Source organism: Danio rerio, chromosome 10 (genome assembly GCF_052040795.2).
Source record: "Danio rerio strain M-AB ecotype USA chromosome 10, GRCz13ab, whole genome shotgun sequence".
Taxonomy (NCBI): domain Eukaryota; kingdom Metazoa; phylum Chordata; class Actinopteri; order Cypriniformes; family Danionidae; genus Danio; species Danio rerio.
Window position 1 is genome coordinate 17790159 of NC_141030.1, and position 16976 is coordinate 17807134.

The following is a 16976-nucleotide window of genomic DNA, read 5'->3' on the forward strand; positions in this document are numbered from 1 at the left end:
AACAGTATGTTCATGCAAAATGTACACAAATAATCTTCAAATATTTTTACGGCATATACTCATACTATTACCCATAACTAAAACTTTGCACATTGCTAATATTTCAAATTTAAGTGTCAACCTATGCACTGACAGTAGAGAAACAAATACAAGCACAACCACCTAAACTAAAAGTTGCACTCTAGAAGACAGTAACAGGTGAATTCGTGCTGCGAAAGAGCTGAAAGTGCGCTTACGATGCCCTGGAGGATGCGGATGGCCTTCATGGTGTGCACCCATTTCCTGTGCAGCGAGAGGACCGTCTTCATGTTGTCACCTCTCCCGTGAACACAATATCTCTGGGCCAAAGCGCATCACCCCTCAGCACAATGCATCTGTCTGCCTTTGACGTAAGACTGATGCCGCTGGCCTACATTCTGCGCAAATCCCACTGTCCACAGCGACCCACGGCAGCCACGCCACACAAAAACGGGGCCGGCGAGAAGCCGTCTGCTAGCTGAGGTATTAAATTAAAAATTCCTTTGAAATTCATCAAATGACACAGCTGTATCTGGGTTGACGCTAAAAGCTTTATAGAGGGGCGAGCGGCACTTTCTGGTCATCTACGCTCCTGGATTGAGATTGTAAAATGAGCTTCTGAATGCGAGAGGCTAGATTAGCAGAGATTTCATCACTTTAATTACAAATGTGAAGGATTACGGGGTTTGGAGCACCTCAGCGTCATTGTTTTCGAAGAAACTGTGATTGTTTAAAGCCGTATAGGATTGAATGGCGCGCTATGATAGGACTGTATTAGTAAATTGTGCTGTGCTAAATGTGACCAATGTTCTTTGATCTATAATGGATTTCGAATTCGGTCTTCTAAGGATTAAAGTGCGGCATGTGTGTGCTGCCCTCAATTCTGTTTTCGGTGACAACCAGAACAGATTACTGAAGAACGATGCCAAAGAATTGATTTCTCACACTCAGCAGCTCTCTGAGAGCAACAGGCTGATGTAAACTGAGGTGTAAAACCAAATCCTATCTGATTTTCTGAGGAGCAGTCATGGATAAGCTGTCGATCAGCATCGGTCAATTATAAGCAAGACATATTTCCATTAAACCATACCAGAGTTTGTTTGGAAGCAAAAAGACGTAGAGCCCACCGATGTTCAGACGGCAATATTTACATCTGTTTAAAGTACTAACAGGGCAATAATATCTAGGCTTTTCATGATAAGTGTTGGCGAAAGTTACTTTTGAAAGTAATGCATTAAAATATTGAATTACTCCTCAAAAATAGCTAGGTGCAATACTTAGTTATTTTTTATGCAAAGCAATGCATTACATAACTTTTAAGTTCCTTTTTTTTACCTTTCTTTAACCTTGACATCTTTTAGAACTTGCAGGGTTTTTTTCTTTTTAGAGGAGATTGCATTAATTGATACACTGTATAACCTTCACTTATACCTTTAAAAAACACATCAATGAATAATAATTTAGCATAATGTTATCGTCTGAAAATTTTATGCACGAGTTATGCATGCCGTACACACTACTAAAAATTTAAAGCAATATGTTTTCTCCTTTTGTACTTTTTGTCTAATTAGTGAAGTAAAATCACTGTCCACTGAGACAATCTCATTTTCCTTTTATTCGATGAGTTTAAATAATGAGAATACTTCCATCTGGAAATGTAAGGCTCTGGCCTGCCATCTTGGTTTTCTGTCTGGTTTCCAGGAAGCACATTCTCTTATTGAATGCGGGATTCAACGTGAATACGTACACTTTAATTTAGCAATTTATTTTTTTAAAGCTAATTAATTAAAATAATAAGTAACTTGCATTACAATTTTTAAAAAGTACTTAAAAATATTATTATTACACAATGCATTATCCCCAATACTGGTCAAGGTAAACATTTTTTTGCGGTGCAATATATTGTAGAAATTATTCTAATAAGTGACGTGGTCATGTTAAAACATTTTTACCACTGTGTTTATATAATGATTATAAAACAGCATATAAATAGACATACATACTTTCGAGGGACAAAAACAACATGCAAATGCATGAATAAAATTACTTTAAATTTAATAGTATATCGTCTTTTTTTTTTTTTTTTTTTTGAAGATGGACTTTGAAACAAAGCTCATTTGGACTACTTCTTCTGAACCAGTTTCCAGGGAAATGTGAAAATCTATTTCTTATCTGTTATAAAGCACTGTTTGCGAAGGATTTCCCTGAACTTGCTGACACCCACAACAAAGATTAGATGAGATGACAAGAGGCTGCCCAATCAGCTAAAATGTTGCAGACATTCATTTTTAATGTAAACATGATGGCCGATATACAGCTGAAGTCAGAATTATTAGCCCCCCTTTGATTTTTAATTTCTTTTAAAAATATTTCCCAAATGATGTTTAACAGAGCAAGGAAATGTTCACAGTATGTCTGATAATGTTTTTTCTTATGGAAAAAATCATACTTGTTTTATTTCGGCAACAATAAAAGCAGTTTTTAATTTTTTAAAAGCCATTTTAAGGACAAAATTATTAGCCCCTTTAAGCTGTATTTTTTCCTGATTGTCTACAGAACAAACCATCGTTATACAATAACTAGTTACCCTAATTACCCTAGTGAAGCCTTTAAATGTCACTTTAAGCTGTATAGAAGTGTCTTGAAGAATATCTAGTCTAATATTATTGACTGTCATCAAGGAAAATATAAAATAAATCAGTTATTAGAGATGAGTTATTAACACTATTATGTTTAGAAATGTGTTGAAGAAATCTGCTCTCCGTTAAACAGAAATTGGGGAAAAAAATAAACAGGGGTGCTAATAATTTAGGGGGGCTAATAATTCTGACTTCAACTGTACATTGCATCGCCAACCAAACATTATGCACGCTAATGAATATAAACCAATATATTGATTATTGTGACAGAAACCATCATAACAGTGGATTTTATTTGAATCACGTTCTAATGGATTTTATTTAAATTAATAAAAACTGTTTTTCCAAGTCCTTTGATGATTTTTCAAACTCAGAAAGAGCACTTTTCAAAAACAGAAAAATATAATGTAGTAATTTTTGTAAAGAGTATTATATAGAAAAAATTAAATGACCTTTTTTGCTGTCTATTTCGATTTTTATTTTATTTTTTTTATTCTATTTTGAAATGACAAAGCATAGCTGAATCGAGAATCATTACTTCAGTTATCAATGTAATTCTTCAAAAATCATAATCAAAATTAAATTGAAAATGCTTATACTGCTTAATATATTTGTGGAAACCATCACGTTTTTAGGAATTGGTGACATTTTACTTAAGGGTACAATTCTCTCTGTTAATAAACCATTAACTAAAACTTAGGATTAGAGAATAAGTAGAATATACTTTATAAAAAAGCAATAAACAGTCAAAAAGACAAAGTATACACATACTTTCCATATATACTGTCTGACACCCTTTACAATAAACTTTCATTGGTTAATATAACTTTGACACAAAATACAATAACTAATAATGAACACCTTTATTTCATTAACTAACATTAAAAAAAGAGGAACTGCTGTCATAAATGTATTGTGTTTTGTTATTCATGTAGGTAAATGCATTAGACTATCATAAACTAATAGAACCTTATTGTAAAATGTTACCATTATTTTAAAATCGTATGTCAAAGACATTCACTTTTACAGTCTGCATCAAACTTAGGTGACTGAAGTGTTTTTATTTAAATAGAAAATGTTGTAATTAAATGCAAGTAAAGTGCCTAATGTTTTAAGTTAATTTTATGGGCAAAAAACTCAAATATACAGTGCTGCTCAGCATAATTGAGTACACCCCATTTTTAAAATGAATAACTATTTCCATTTGTCAGTGAATATGTATTTTGGTGCATTTAAACAAACCAGATTTATTCAACAGATATGTTTATTTAAATAATATTTTAGTCACCAAACATATTCAGTAATTGAATACAATAATACAATTAAATTCAAGAAAAATAATAAAAAATTCAATTATTTAGCTTCTGTTGATTTATCCTCTTTTTTTAAATTTGTATTTAATATTTTTCTAAAACATATAAATTTGGGTAAACTAGTTTTTAGACCGTTATCGTAAGTTATCTCGTTAGATAAGCTCCAGATTTGGCTTCAGTACTGACTAATCTAATGTATACGCACAAATATAATATTGTAAAGCCTCCTATTAAAAATATGAATTTAAAAGATAGAATTGAGAGGGGTGTACTTAAATATGCTGAGCAGTGTAGGTGAAGATGTTCCTTAAAATATTTATAAAATAAGTGTGGTCATACAACATTTATGATATTTATGATACATATAAATATTATGTGCAGTATTAAACAATTAATAATGCACAATACACAATTAGCTAACTGGGTTGTTGACAAATGGTTAAAGATTTAAAGTATAATGGCTAATAATAAAGATTTAAAATTTCAATTAATTAGTATCTTAGAACTGCAATGTGAGCCTTTGATGTGTCATCAAATGATGAACAAAACTTTAGTGTCGTAAATAATAATAAAACAGGGAGACATTTTTTTTTTCTCAGACATCTAGCTTTATGCATCTAACGTAAAAAATTAAGCTCCATTACATTTACTGATGCTTGAAAAAAAGCTTTTGACCCACATATTTAAACCACATTTTATTAATACTGCATTACATGGAGTTACAGTATTAAATTGTAATGGAATTAAGATTTTTTTGTCTAATTTAATTTTCACCAAGAACGAAATTAAGAAATAAACACATCCTTCCATTTCAATCCTCAGGGATTTGCTTTGAAATTGCAGTAGGACAAATAAAACAAATCCCAGCACATCTGAGAAATGTTTGAAAAAAGCCACAAGGGAACCCCTAAAAAGTGATCTGACACTTGCAATAAGGCAACATCATGATGCCCACCTCGGCATAGCATTTGAAGAAACAATAACAGGTGTTATGATGACACCAAAAACTCATTTGTGAGCTTTGATACTTAATCCTGTCATGTCCAAACTTGCTGAGAAAACCATCTCTATACAGTAAACAGTGGTGGTGGCAACATATTATTCTGTAGAAGTGATCAAAATAAACCAAATAGACAGAAGGAAACAGAAGACTAAATTGAAATCCACCAGCTGCAAAAAAAAAAAAAGTACCTAAATTTTATAGACAGTGTGACTTAAACCTTAAGGCATTTACAGTTCAGTCAAGCAAGGAATGCTACTCCTGAGGCATCAGAAAACTGCTTTTAGACAGGACGGGCACAGACTGTGCAGACAGCGGCAGCAGACAGAATTCCCTCTGCATTATAGATAAGCAGCTTTAGCTGTCTGTGTCTGCTTTTAAAAAAGCTGAAATCAGTGAACGACAGCTTCCATTTTAAGTCCCATCATGATCATGTATGTTTCTCCTCAACTATATAAAAAGCTTCATCTCAAATGATGCACTATTGATGAACATAAATTGAAGAAAATGAATTCAATCAAGATTGGGTAAAGGGTCGTAAATAAAAAAGGGGGAAAAAATTGAGCATTTTTTAAATGTAAGAAAACATTTCTAAGATGTGAAATTCTCAAAAGGAGGAACTTGATCAGCTTAGCGCAAACCAAACCAAACAAACAAACAAACAAAAATAAAAAAATTCAGACACAGTCCCAACTATGAAATTAATTCTGTGTTCCATATTTTGATGTGTTGCTAGTTGTGACAGATTATGATGCGTTTGTAAAAAGTGGTGCTTAGGTCCCTCTGGTGGTAGGATTTCTAAAATGTTTTCTCAATACTTTTCTCACCTTATTAATTAAACAATTGTTATGAATATTATGAGCAGTATTAAACAATTAATAATGCGCAATACATGCACATTTTTTAAAAGCTTATTGGAAAAATCTGTTTCCTAATGTTGCTTGTGCAAAACATATAAGCTAAACAAAATATTAAATTAGTCCTCCAGTTTACATTCGATTAATGTTGAATTAATGAAACAATATATTAGTTAACGATATTAACTGCTCAAATTATTTATCCAATCTATTTAAATGCCAATATCTTGTATTCGTTAAAAGTCGCTTGCAATAGAAAACAAAATCCCTCATAACACGCGTTTTATGAACAGTGCTAGACTCAACATTTTCTAATGAGACATTTGTAGCGTAACGCTATTATTTAGATACGTGGCTGCTGATATTGCATTGCAGAAAGAAACAGGTGTTTTTCACGTGATTGGATTTAGTAACCGAAGCAAATGGGCACATCAAACAAACAGGCAAAGTTTTAAACTAACCGTACAAGTTATATGGAATAAAATGAACAACTGAAAGTTTTAGTACTCACATAATAACAGTCCTTAACATTTCTACACAGAAACTGCCGTTTCTCCACAACGACGGGCATCTCGCAAACCGCACCAAGGCTGAAGTCTTAAATAAATATTTGTTTGAAGGAAATGGTTTAATATCTCATCTCGTTATGTGAGAATGAAACTTAAGGAAAATAACTGTGAAATCTCTGAGTCTGAATAGCGACAACACAAGCGCCTTAAACATTCAAACTATTGTACTGTAAAGTCCGAACGTACCAATATTTCACAAGGGGGCGGTAAGAACTGCTAGCGTATTTTCTCTGTGAAATACGGTGAATACGCCGCTAAACTCCATTTTTGCACACAAGAGTGGCGTCATTTTTTTTATTACACGGGCTTAAAGAGCATTCGGAGGTTTAAAAAACGAGAAAAGCGGGATTTATTTATCCACCATAACCTTTAAGCTACAATGGATCGTTCCGAGTTGTATAGACCACATTTGCATATAAGCTGCATAGCTCATGTATATCAATTAGATAGTAAGGACGTTGCTCAGCAACCAAGCTGGAACGCCCAGAAACGCAACATGAGTAATTAATATTTATAAGGCAAGTCTTTCCCACAGAAGAACGCTAATAATTGCCATAGTATTAACACATGTTGAATTTAAAAACTCGCGAAGCTTTTGATTATTTTTAATAGATATTTTACAGTAAGGTAATAATGGCACCTATGATTTTCATCTTGTCCGAATTACCCAGTAATTAATTTGCAAACGGGTGTTGAGGTTTATAATAATATAATACTATAGCAGGGGCGATTTTAGTATTTTCATTTTAGGGGGGCTCAGCTCCTTATAAAGGCAAAAAAAAAGAGAAATTATTACATTTATAAGTAAAATTATTACACTTATAAGTTTAATATTAATACACTTAAAAATGTTTGTTTAATATGGGTTGTATACTAGTATTCAATTGTATTATATAGACACGCATAGCCATTCTGAATAAGCCAAATAGGCTCAACCCACCTATTTACTATAGTAAAAAACACTTTCTACATTTAAGTGCGTTTTCTTTTGTTTCCATGTATTAAATAAATAAACTGCCAGTTTTCTAATTAAATGACATTTAAATATATATTTAAACTAACAGGCTATCACATATTTCATGATCTGCATGAGAATAATAAATAAGACGCTTTTATTTTAATACAGACAACACTTGATTCTCATTCTCTAAGTGCTTCTGTCACTGTTTAATCTTTTCTGTGCAAGACTGTGTGGTATAGTTAATGCCACTAACAGTAGTTCATTTCGAAATAAAAAATACCCAAATGTTCATTAAGAGTTACATTTTTCACTGGAGGAAAGAGCTGTGCTAATGAGGTGAACGCAGAGAAAACCAGACTTCTTCTCCGTGACATTGAGATACAGGTGACACAAGGTCATCAATATCAAAGAACTGCAAATAAGCAGATATTATAACAATTTATCAATAAACACACAACTCCTTCTCTCGCTGTCTACAGCTGTGTTTTGCTGATCAAATGAAAAACATAAGGTGAGGAGCTGAATTCTGTCGCCGTTTTCTTATCAAATTTAAGTCCATAAATTAGTGTACAGTTTATAAGCTATCCGCTAAAGTTTTAGGGGGGCTGAGTAGAAATATAGGGGGGGCTACAGCCCCCTTAAAATAGGCCATGCAATGCCCATGTACTATAGTACAATACAATGGTGCATTTTAAACAATTTAGTGTTACATAAATAAGATAATTTCAGTCACCCACATAATGCGGAGGATTTTGTTCACACTTAGCAAGATTGTTTTGGTTAAATCAAACTGTGGAGTAACATTTGTTTAGATGGAAGATGGAAAAAAAGTTTGAATATACCACTACTAAAAAAAGCCATAATGCTCCAGCAAACCGCTTTAATTTCATCACAGTAGCAATGTCGCCCATATAAAGTTCAAAAATGTGTGTCAAAACCACAGATCTTTATTTGCATGAGCGACAAAGGAATGTGTGGCACTGTTTTGATATTTACTCATTTTGTAAGCTCTCTCAAATATCGCAACTCATATAATGCATTACATGTTTACACATACTATACATTTAGTCCAGCATGCAGCATTGTTCTGGATGTTTACCACCACATTTCATAGCAAAATGGTGTCATGAAAGCCTTAGGCTCAGATTTTTGGGTCCAACCCAAATGAACCAAGACAACAAAAATACAAGTGTAAACACATGAAACCTAAACATTTCATTGGGGACTTGCAAAATATTGTAAATGTATAAATTTGCAGTTTACAAGTGTATGATGTCCAATCATCAACATTTAAAAGTCAGTATTAAATATGCAAAATTTCACTAAAATATTCAAAAACCACTAAACAGTGTGGAATATTTTGCTGAGGTATGCACTTACATTATCCCAAATGTTTCGTAGAATGCTCAAATCCAGAAAAATAAGCAATAATGTGTGGCCATACTAATGACATCACAGACCCTTGATTGACCCTAGAAAAATTAAGTTTTTCTATGAAGCCCTGAGTAAAAAATCTAGGTGTTCTGGATGATGGCTTGAGCTGACAAACAGATTAACGCAGTGGTCAAATCATGCTTCTTTCAGCTTCGACTATTAAAAACAGTCAAATCTATTCTAATCTAGAAAATATTGTAAAAAAAATAATCCATGCTTCTATTACCACTAGATTGAACTATTGTAACTAATTAAACTTTGGGATTAGTCAGAAAACCTTATCCCGGTTTAAATTAGTTCAAAATGCTGCTGCAATGCTTTTAACAGGTACCAAGAAACATGACCACATTACACCAGTTTTACGCTCTTTGCACTGCCTGTGCACTATCAAGTCACTTTTAAAATGCTTCTCTTGGGTTTTAAATCTCTAAATGGCCTAAGAGAAAATTGAAACATGAAGGACATTGAAATTTTTGCGCATTTGAATTTCTGCGCAGCCTCTTTTAAGCAGACAGATTCGTCACTCGCACGCACACGTGCAGCACGCATCTACTGCTGACAGAGAGTGAGAGACGTCATTCTGCAAACTCTGCATCAACCTGAACTTCTTTCTGAAAGACCAACGTGGCCTTGCATACATGAAAAGAAAGATTGTACTAAAAGGGCTTCTGCCAAAAATGCAGAATCAAAACTTTTCTAAACCCTAAATTAATATCGGGATTAATTTTTACATGCTGGAGGGAAATGACGTTATGGCGTTTAAAACAACGATCTGAAGGATGACACCACGGCTGAAGGATTACTTTTAGATGGGTATGTTTTAAAACTATTTCAGCCATGCAAAGCTTATGTAGACTGTGTTCCTGTTTATGAATGTGTTTATATGCACGGAAGTGTTGTTTAGCCACTAAAAAAACATCCGGCAGACGATTGGCTATTTTAAAGTTCATCGAGTACCTTTGAAAGCATCGATAATATAGTCGGTTAAACAGACCTGAGCATTCAAGTGAAAAAGGAGCTGAAAACAAGCGATGTACACGGATCAGCGAACAAAATTAAAAATGAAAAGTCACTCGGTGTCTTGGTAATGTAAACATAAGTGTAATGTAAAAAGATGACAGGATATTTCAGTTTTTAGCACTCCCGTTTTTCTGATCTAATTTTTTATTTAGTTTAATAACAAAACATAAGTAAATAGTGCTCTTCCGCCTAACCAGCTTTACTGAGGTAAAGTTTGATTTATATTCACACATTTGTTCAATTTTGAACTGTGACAGCCTGTGCCAGTTTTGGAAAAATATAATCCTGCAGCCGCTGGCCTGTCAACAACTGCGCTTGATAAAGTACGTGTGTTAATAGAGTTTTCTAACTGGTGAATCACATGATCTACTGTTATATCCAGTTAAATCTAATCAGTGCGAGTTCGTAACTTAAGGAGACGTGGCTTTAGACAGCAGAGGAGGGTTGTAAAATTTCTAAGCTATTATGGTAATGCTAGCATTCTGGGAGATCACCTACTGCACCTTGTTGTCTATATCTAATGACATATTCCCAAACTTTGATCTTTTGAATCCATTACTTGTTCTCAGGTAACGTGTTTTGGCTGAGTGCCAAGATAAGTTAATACATTAATTAATGTAACCGTGTACACTGATTCTGCACATCTGACTGCTTGCTGGCATTTATTTCCAATAATGTATAAATTTATTGTACGTTATACTGTTATAATGGCCGTTATTGGTCAATAAAACTGATATTCAGCAAAAGAGAGCGTATGTTTCGTATTTTGAATGAAAATGAAAGGGGGCAGTTATGTTATAGGCTCTGTTTTATCATGCATGCAGTAAAGATGATGCTTATATAAATATGTAGCCATACGACACATCAACATTTTTGGTGTCTGTTAAGTTGCAAAATGAAACTAGGCAGTTCCTTAAATCATGTTTTCATTTTATTGCTAAGATGGTGAAACAACGAAAGAATGATGTGAATGAGGTTATAAAGTACACTGTTTCTTTTGAAGATTTACCAGACATGTCCTCGGGAATTTGTTTTCCATATCAAACTTGTAAAGTCTGAACTTACAAGGAGAGGATGCAGGACTGAACTTTGTGTAGGCAACTTAATATTGAGGGAAAAGCCCCAATCAGATTGGTGAACGTCTGCAGTCCCGCCACAGATTTCAGATGTCTCCGTTTTCCCCCATTCCCACTGACACTCCGTTTTCAGCACTCAAACTCCGGCATAGTGTGGACGGATGACATAACCGTAGTAAAACGTATGCATTTTAAAACTAAAACGTATTACGCCTGTTTCACACCGCAAGCGCAAGCAGTGCGTGAGCTGCGCATGCACAGCGTGTATGGAGAGCAGAAGCAGCAAGCAGACGTTTACCTTTCACACCAGCTGCGTGTGCAGCATGCAGCTCATCGGCAGCTGCTGCACGTTCAATCTATCTCCGTCTAAGCTTTCTAGTTGCCTATCAATCTATAAATACACTTTTTTTTAACTTTTCATTTGCTCCAAAGGGCTGCGACAACTTTCCTATGCCGTTTCTGTAGCCTGCAAGGCTTTATTTTACAATTTATATAGATCATAAAGAACTGTCTGCTTCTCACGCTCTTTAAGGAGTGTCATTCATGCCTTTTCAGGTGCACTCGCTCAAAAGACAATCACCTGTGATATGTCATTTTGTTTTTGATTATGAGGATGCTGTAGGCTTATAGTTATAATAATATTTATACAATATAGTTATAATGATATTTATACATGATCAAACTAGTGTGCAATTTAAGCAAAACTAACACTAAAATTGTTTTACATTTGGTTTAGTAGTTTAGGCCAAAATAAAAATTGATTGCAATTTTTAATCATTTAAGTTCATTTGATATATATATAGAGGGAGAGAGAGAGAGAGAGAGAGAGAGAGAAAGAGGATATTATTGATCCATTCATTCAGTAAAATTGCTAATTTTTACTGTCATTTAATGTGTTTTGGTCATTATCAATGCACTGATCACTTTAATTGAGCGTGAGCAGCGCAGCAATAATAGACCGAAAGACAAAACTATCGCGGCACTGCTGCTTCAGTGATGCACACACCTCACGGTTATGCGCTGCTTCTGCCAGCAGTTTGATAGCTCTAATCTGTAAACATGCACACACTCTGCTTACGTGCTGCTTGTGCTTGCAGTGTGAAACAAGCTTTAGTGTAAATGGGGCCTAAATTAGCCATGTTAACCATGAAATCCATGCTAAATAAGCAGTGCAAGGCCCAGGACTGAGAACCGGCCACCATAGGATGATGTGAAGACCACAACTACCATGATTCCACACTCAGTCATGCTGTAATCAAAGTACTTTTTTTTAAGTGAATACACAATATCTAGTAGTGGGCGAAAATTTGGTGCATTGGTGCAACATTTTGGTGCAATCACACAGTTTGAAAAAAAAAAAATAATCACAAAAAAAATAAAGTTTTCATAAGGACATTTTGTAGCATGCTATACCTGTAAAAGGGCCGGGAAGCTTGGAGTAGAGAGGCGTCGCAGACACCGATATTGAGCTTCGTAGGTCAAGGAAAACCTTTTCTTGTTGGAACGACTTGATCGGAACAACTCAATTTGGTTGGTCTGGTCACTGTAACAAGACATAAACACGGATTACGGTCTGAAAAAGTAAACAACTAGAAAAAAAATAACACAAACCTCTAGGGGTGTCTCAATCAGCTCCCTGGCTGAATCATTAGGGACTAGTAAGGACAGCAAAAACCTCAGTTCACTAGACAATTGTACACTGACAGTGACATGAGAACATCTCCGTTGTACAACATTTACAATATAGGGATAACAACTGATATTTTTTTTTACATATTAATTTAATAATTATAATAATTATAATAATAATTATTAATTATAATTATAATTATAATTATAATAATTTTCAAGAATCAGTCATTTGTAAATGATTGCTAGATTGTTCTGTGGATTTCTAACTGTTAATTTATGGTTAAATATAAATAGATAAACATTTAATTAAACAAATGTCTCGAGTTTTCATGATGGTGGTTTTCTCACATGATTCAAGTTTCGCTCTTCAGAATTATGTTAAGGGTATATCATAGACATTTATATTAGATGTTGCCTACGCTATTGTTGTCTACTGAAAGGAATGCATCATTAGAGCCGTTGTTTTAGTACAGGGTAGCGTTCCTTTGAAATTAATGCAAGACCAAGGTGCAGTGGAGGACTGGCCATCCAGAGCCAGAGATATATAGACATATATACTTGATAGGGAGAATTCCTGGTGTTCAGTATGCAAATAATTTTTTAAATTGCGAAAATTATCATTTTACATCACTTTTCTACATCAATGGATTAGTGACCGCACGGGCATTCCTGACAAAGAGCACGTGTTTGTGTGTATGGATATGTATTATCCTTTCTTCCAGTTAAATTTGATCTAATCCGTGTCCTAAAACACAACCCCTCTCCTGCTATGTATTTTCATAGAGCGAATGTTTCAGTGTACTAGAAGAATTTTGCGATTGACGACTGAAAACGACTGACTCCCTGATCCCATTGAGGTCTATTTACACCCATTGTAAAATTAGCAACATACAGGGAGTGTTATTTAATACTGAGAATGAGCCACTATTTTCACAAATCCCTACTCCTAATCTCCTAACCGTGATGCAGCAGATTACGTCAGTATGTTCAGGACTCAGTTGATCTGACTGAATCTGTTAATAGTTAAAACATGTTTATCAAACATTAGTGTGTATGCAACTAAATATAAGGCCAACGCCTGCAATTATATCTTACCATGCACTATGTTTTGTTGTGCATTAGATAAGCCTGACAAGAAACTACACAGCCAGGCTTAACAGAAGTGTTTTGTGTACAGAAAAAGGGCTCTATTTTAATTCCCAAAACATGTAGAAAGCATTTGCAAGAGTAAGCAGCTGATCTGAATGGAGCAAACCTGATCTGCCTGGAAATAAACTTTTCAATTTACAGCAATTTTTAACTAACTGTTTTATATGTGTATTTGATAGTCAGAAGACTACTGTACAGTATGTGGCATGTAGGTCAAGCAAATACAGCTAAAAACATTTCAATTTGAGCATTAACATTATCTGGAAGAAGTAAGTTTCCACTAAGTTTGCACTTCAGAGTCTCATTAGAAGTAATCTTTTTTTTTTAACTGAAAACTGACAAAAACTTTTAATTCAGACATGCTACTAATTTCGTGTTCTTATCACCTTTTAAAAATATAGTATGGCTGGGTTGTAAAAATGTATCTGTATCAGATGAAATAATGATGAAATTGCCCAATACATACGTGTCAGATTAACTTTAGCCAAAACAGTTTGAATTAAAGAAGGTAAATTATAATAATATATAAATATCGTAGACAACATGCCCCATTTTGGTGTCCTTATTAAATTTAGTAAAGTGATTTTACAAACTAATTCCATTTATTGGTCCAGATTTTACTATTACATCTTTTGTTTAAAATAATTATTTATAAGTGTTGCTTATATTATAAAGTATTGCACTTTGCATAAACTCTCACCGGCTACTTTATTAGGTACACCTCTCCAACTGTTCGTTAATGCACATTTGGGCTAAATTTTGATTCGTGGTGGGGGTGTAATAGTGTGGGGGATATTTTCTTGGCACACTTTGAGCCCAATAGTACCAATTAAGCATTGTTTCAACACCACAGGCTACCTGAGTATTGTTGCTGACCATGTGTATCCCTTTATGACCACAGTGTGCCCATCTTCTGATGGCTACTTTCAGCATAATAACGCATGTCAAAGCGCAAATCATCTCAGACTGGTTTCTTGAACAAGACAATGAGTTCACTGTACTCAAAAGGCCTACACAGTTACCAGATATCAATCTAATAGAGCACCTTTGGGATGTGGTGGAACGGGAGATTCGCATCATGGATGGATGTTCAGCAAATCTGTAGCAACTGCATGATGCTATCATTTCAACATGGATCAAAATCTCAGGAATATGTCCAGTACCTTGTTGAATCTATGCCACAAAGGATTAAAGCAGTTCTGAAGGCAAAAGGGGGTCCAACTAGGTATGGGACGATAACCGTTTTCAATGTATACCACCTTTGGAAAAGTCAAGGTTTTAAAACCGCCAAAATTTTCTAATATACCGTTCCTAAGGTATGTGTAAGATTTTTCATTTATTAATTTCTTTTTGTTTTTTAGGACAACAATATCTCCAGCAGAAAAGATCTCCAAAGACGCCGTTTTAAAATTATAAAGAAATCTGTGTTTTTGAAACAAACGAGTACAGCAGAAGTCAATGACTTATTTGGATTATTTAGCCTGACATGTTTACCGCTACAAAATATTTTAAATGTTTCTAAAAATAAAATGTTGTTTTCAAAGGGGAAAAAAGGTTTAAGTTTTTTACCCAGACATTTAAAAAAGAATATTTTTTAGAGCAGTAATCACAATACTGTCGTCAAACCGTGATATTTTTATCCAAGGTTATCATACCATCGGAATCTTATACCGGCCCATGCCTAGGTCCAATGCCCTGTACTGTTAAGGTGTACCTAATAAAGCGGCCGGTGAGTGTACTTTCCAATTATTTTTAATATGCAACTCTGAACATACAGTTTATAAGAGGTCACTCAGATGTATTTTAAAACCATATAAAAGATTGATCAGACTTTTGAGAGGCTGTGACATCACCAAAGAAGTACACTGAAGACGGTTCGGTGCTGTAGCAAAATGAAATACTACTGCCTGTTACTATTAAACATTTGATCATTTCAGCTTTATGATGTGGTAACCAAAGTTACAAAACCACGTCATTCATTCATTCATTTTCTTTTCAGCTTAGTCTCTTTATTAATCAGGGGTTGCCACAGCAGAATGAAATGCTAACTTATTCAGCATTTGTTTTAGGCAGCACATGCCCTTCCAGCTGCCTTGTAGAGAAAACCGGAGCACTCGGAGGAAACCCAGGCAAACACATGGAGAACAAGCAAATTTCACACAGAAATGCCAACTGACCCAGCAGAGCCAAAAACATATTTATTGTCAAACATTCGGAAAATGCTGTTGATCAATTCGTCACCTTAGAATTATAAGGTTCTATCTGACATTTTTGTCAAAATTGAGTTTTTCACATATTCTTATTAAAGACAACTTATTTACATTATGGGATGTGTTTTTATAAGTTATTCACATTTTAAGACTTTTTATTTAAAAAACAAAAATGGGTTTATCTACAAAGTTGAAGTCTAGCTTGGCTCTATAAGGTTCTTTCTGTGAGCCAATCAGCATTTTTAATGCACGCACGAGGACCAATCAGGACCAGCATTCTTTGTCATTTCGCCAGACTGCTCCATTGAAAGCCGTAAACACCAGGAAGACAAAAATCACACTAAATCAGAGTCGACTAAATAATGCTGCACCACACAAAATTGAGATGTGTGAAAAGGTGATGATTTAAAAGTATTTCTTGACATTGAAATTTATTCATTTTTTTCCAGCTTAGTCTCTTTATTAATCTGGGGTCACTACAGCGGAATGAACCACCTACTTATCCAGCATATATTTAACGCAGCGGAAGCCCTTCCAGCTGCAACCCATCACTGGAAAACCCATATAAACCCATACACACTCAATAACACACATATACTATGGCCTATTTACCTTACCCAATTCACCTGTACCGCATGTCTTTGGACTTGTGGGGGAAACCGGAGCACCCGGAAGAAACCCACAGCAAAACAAAGAGAACATGCAAACTCCACACAGAAATTTCAACTGACCCAGCTGAGGCTATAACCAGCGACTTTCTTTCTGTAAGGCGACTGTGCTACACACTGTGCCAACGCGTTGCTGACATTGAGATGAAATTTTACATTTTATATTGTTGAAAAAGAGACGAATATTAAAAAATGTATATATTAAATGTGAAATATATTTATGTATTTACATATAGTCAACGAAACACTTTTCAGTGTTTATTAAACTCATTTGGTCATCGTCTGTATCTTTTAAAGTCTTTAAAATTAATGTTAAGCCTTGAAGGGCAAATACTTCATTGAATTCATAAGTCATATAATTAAATAAATATAATTCAATAATTCATATAAAGCATAAAATTTCATAAATATTAAAATATTAATTAGATTA

General features: G+C 34.4%; 2 protein-coding genes across 5 annotated transcripts in view; one reads left to right on the forward strand and one right to left on the reverse strand.

Annotated features, from left to right (window-relative positions):
- Positions 1 to 16976, forward strand: part of apba1b (amyloid beta precursor protein binding family A member 1b) — a 183113-nt gene that overhangs the window by 72796 nt on the left and 93341 nt on the right. The window lies entirely within an intron of this gene.
- tjp2a (tight junction protein 2a (zona occludens 2)) overlaps positions 1 to 16976 on the reverse strand; it is a 68624-nt gene that overhangs the window by 33477 nt on the left and 18171 nt on the right. For 2 of the 4 annotated variants that reach the window (NM_001201571.1, XM_087269641.1), the window contains 1 exon segment: positions 12301 to 12430. Coding sequence is in view for 3 of the 4 variants with exons in the window: in XM_087269641.1 (XP_087125767.1) it covers positions 12301 to 12430 (130 nt within the window). In the remaining variant the exon portion in view is untranslated. 4 annotated transcript variants of the gene reach the window in all.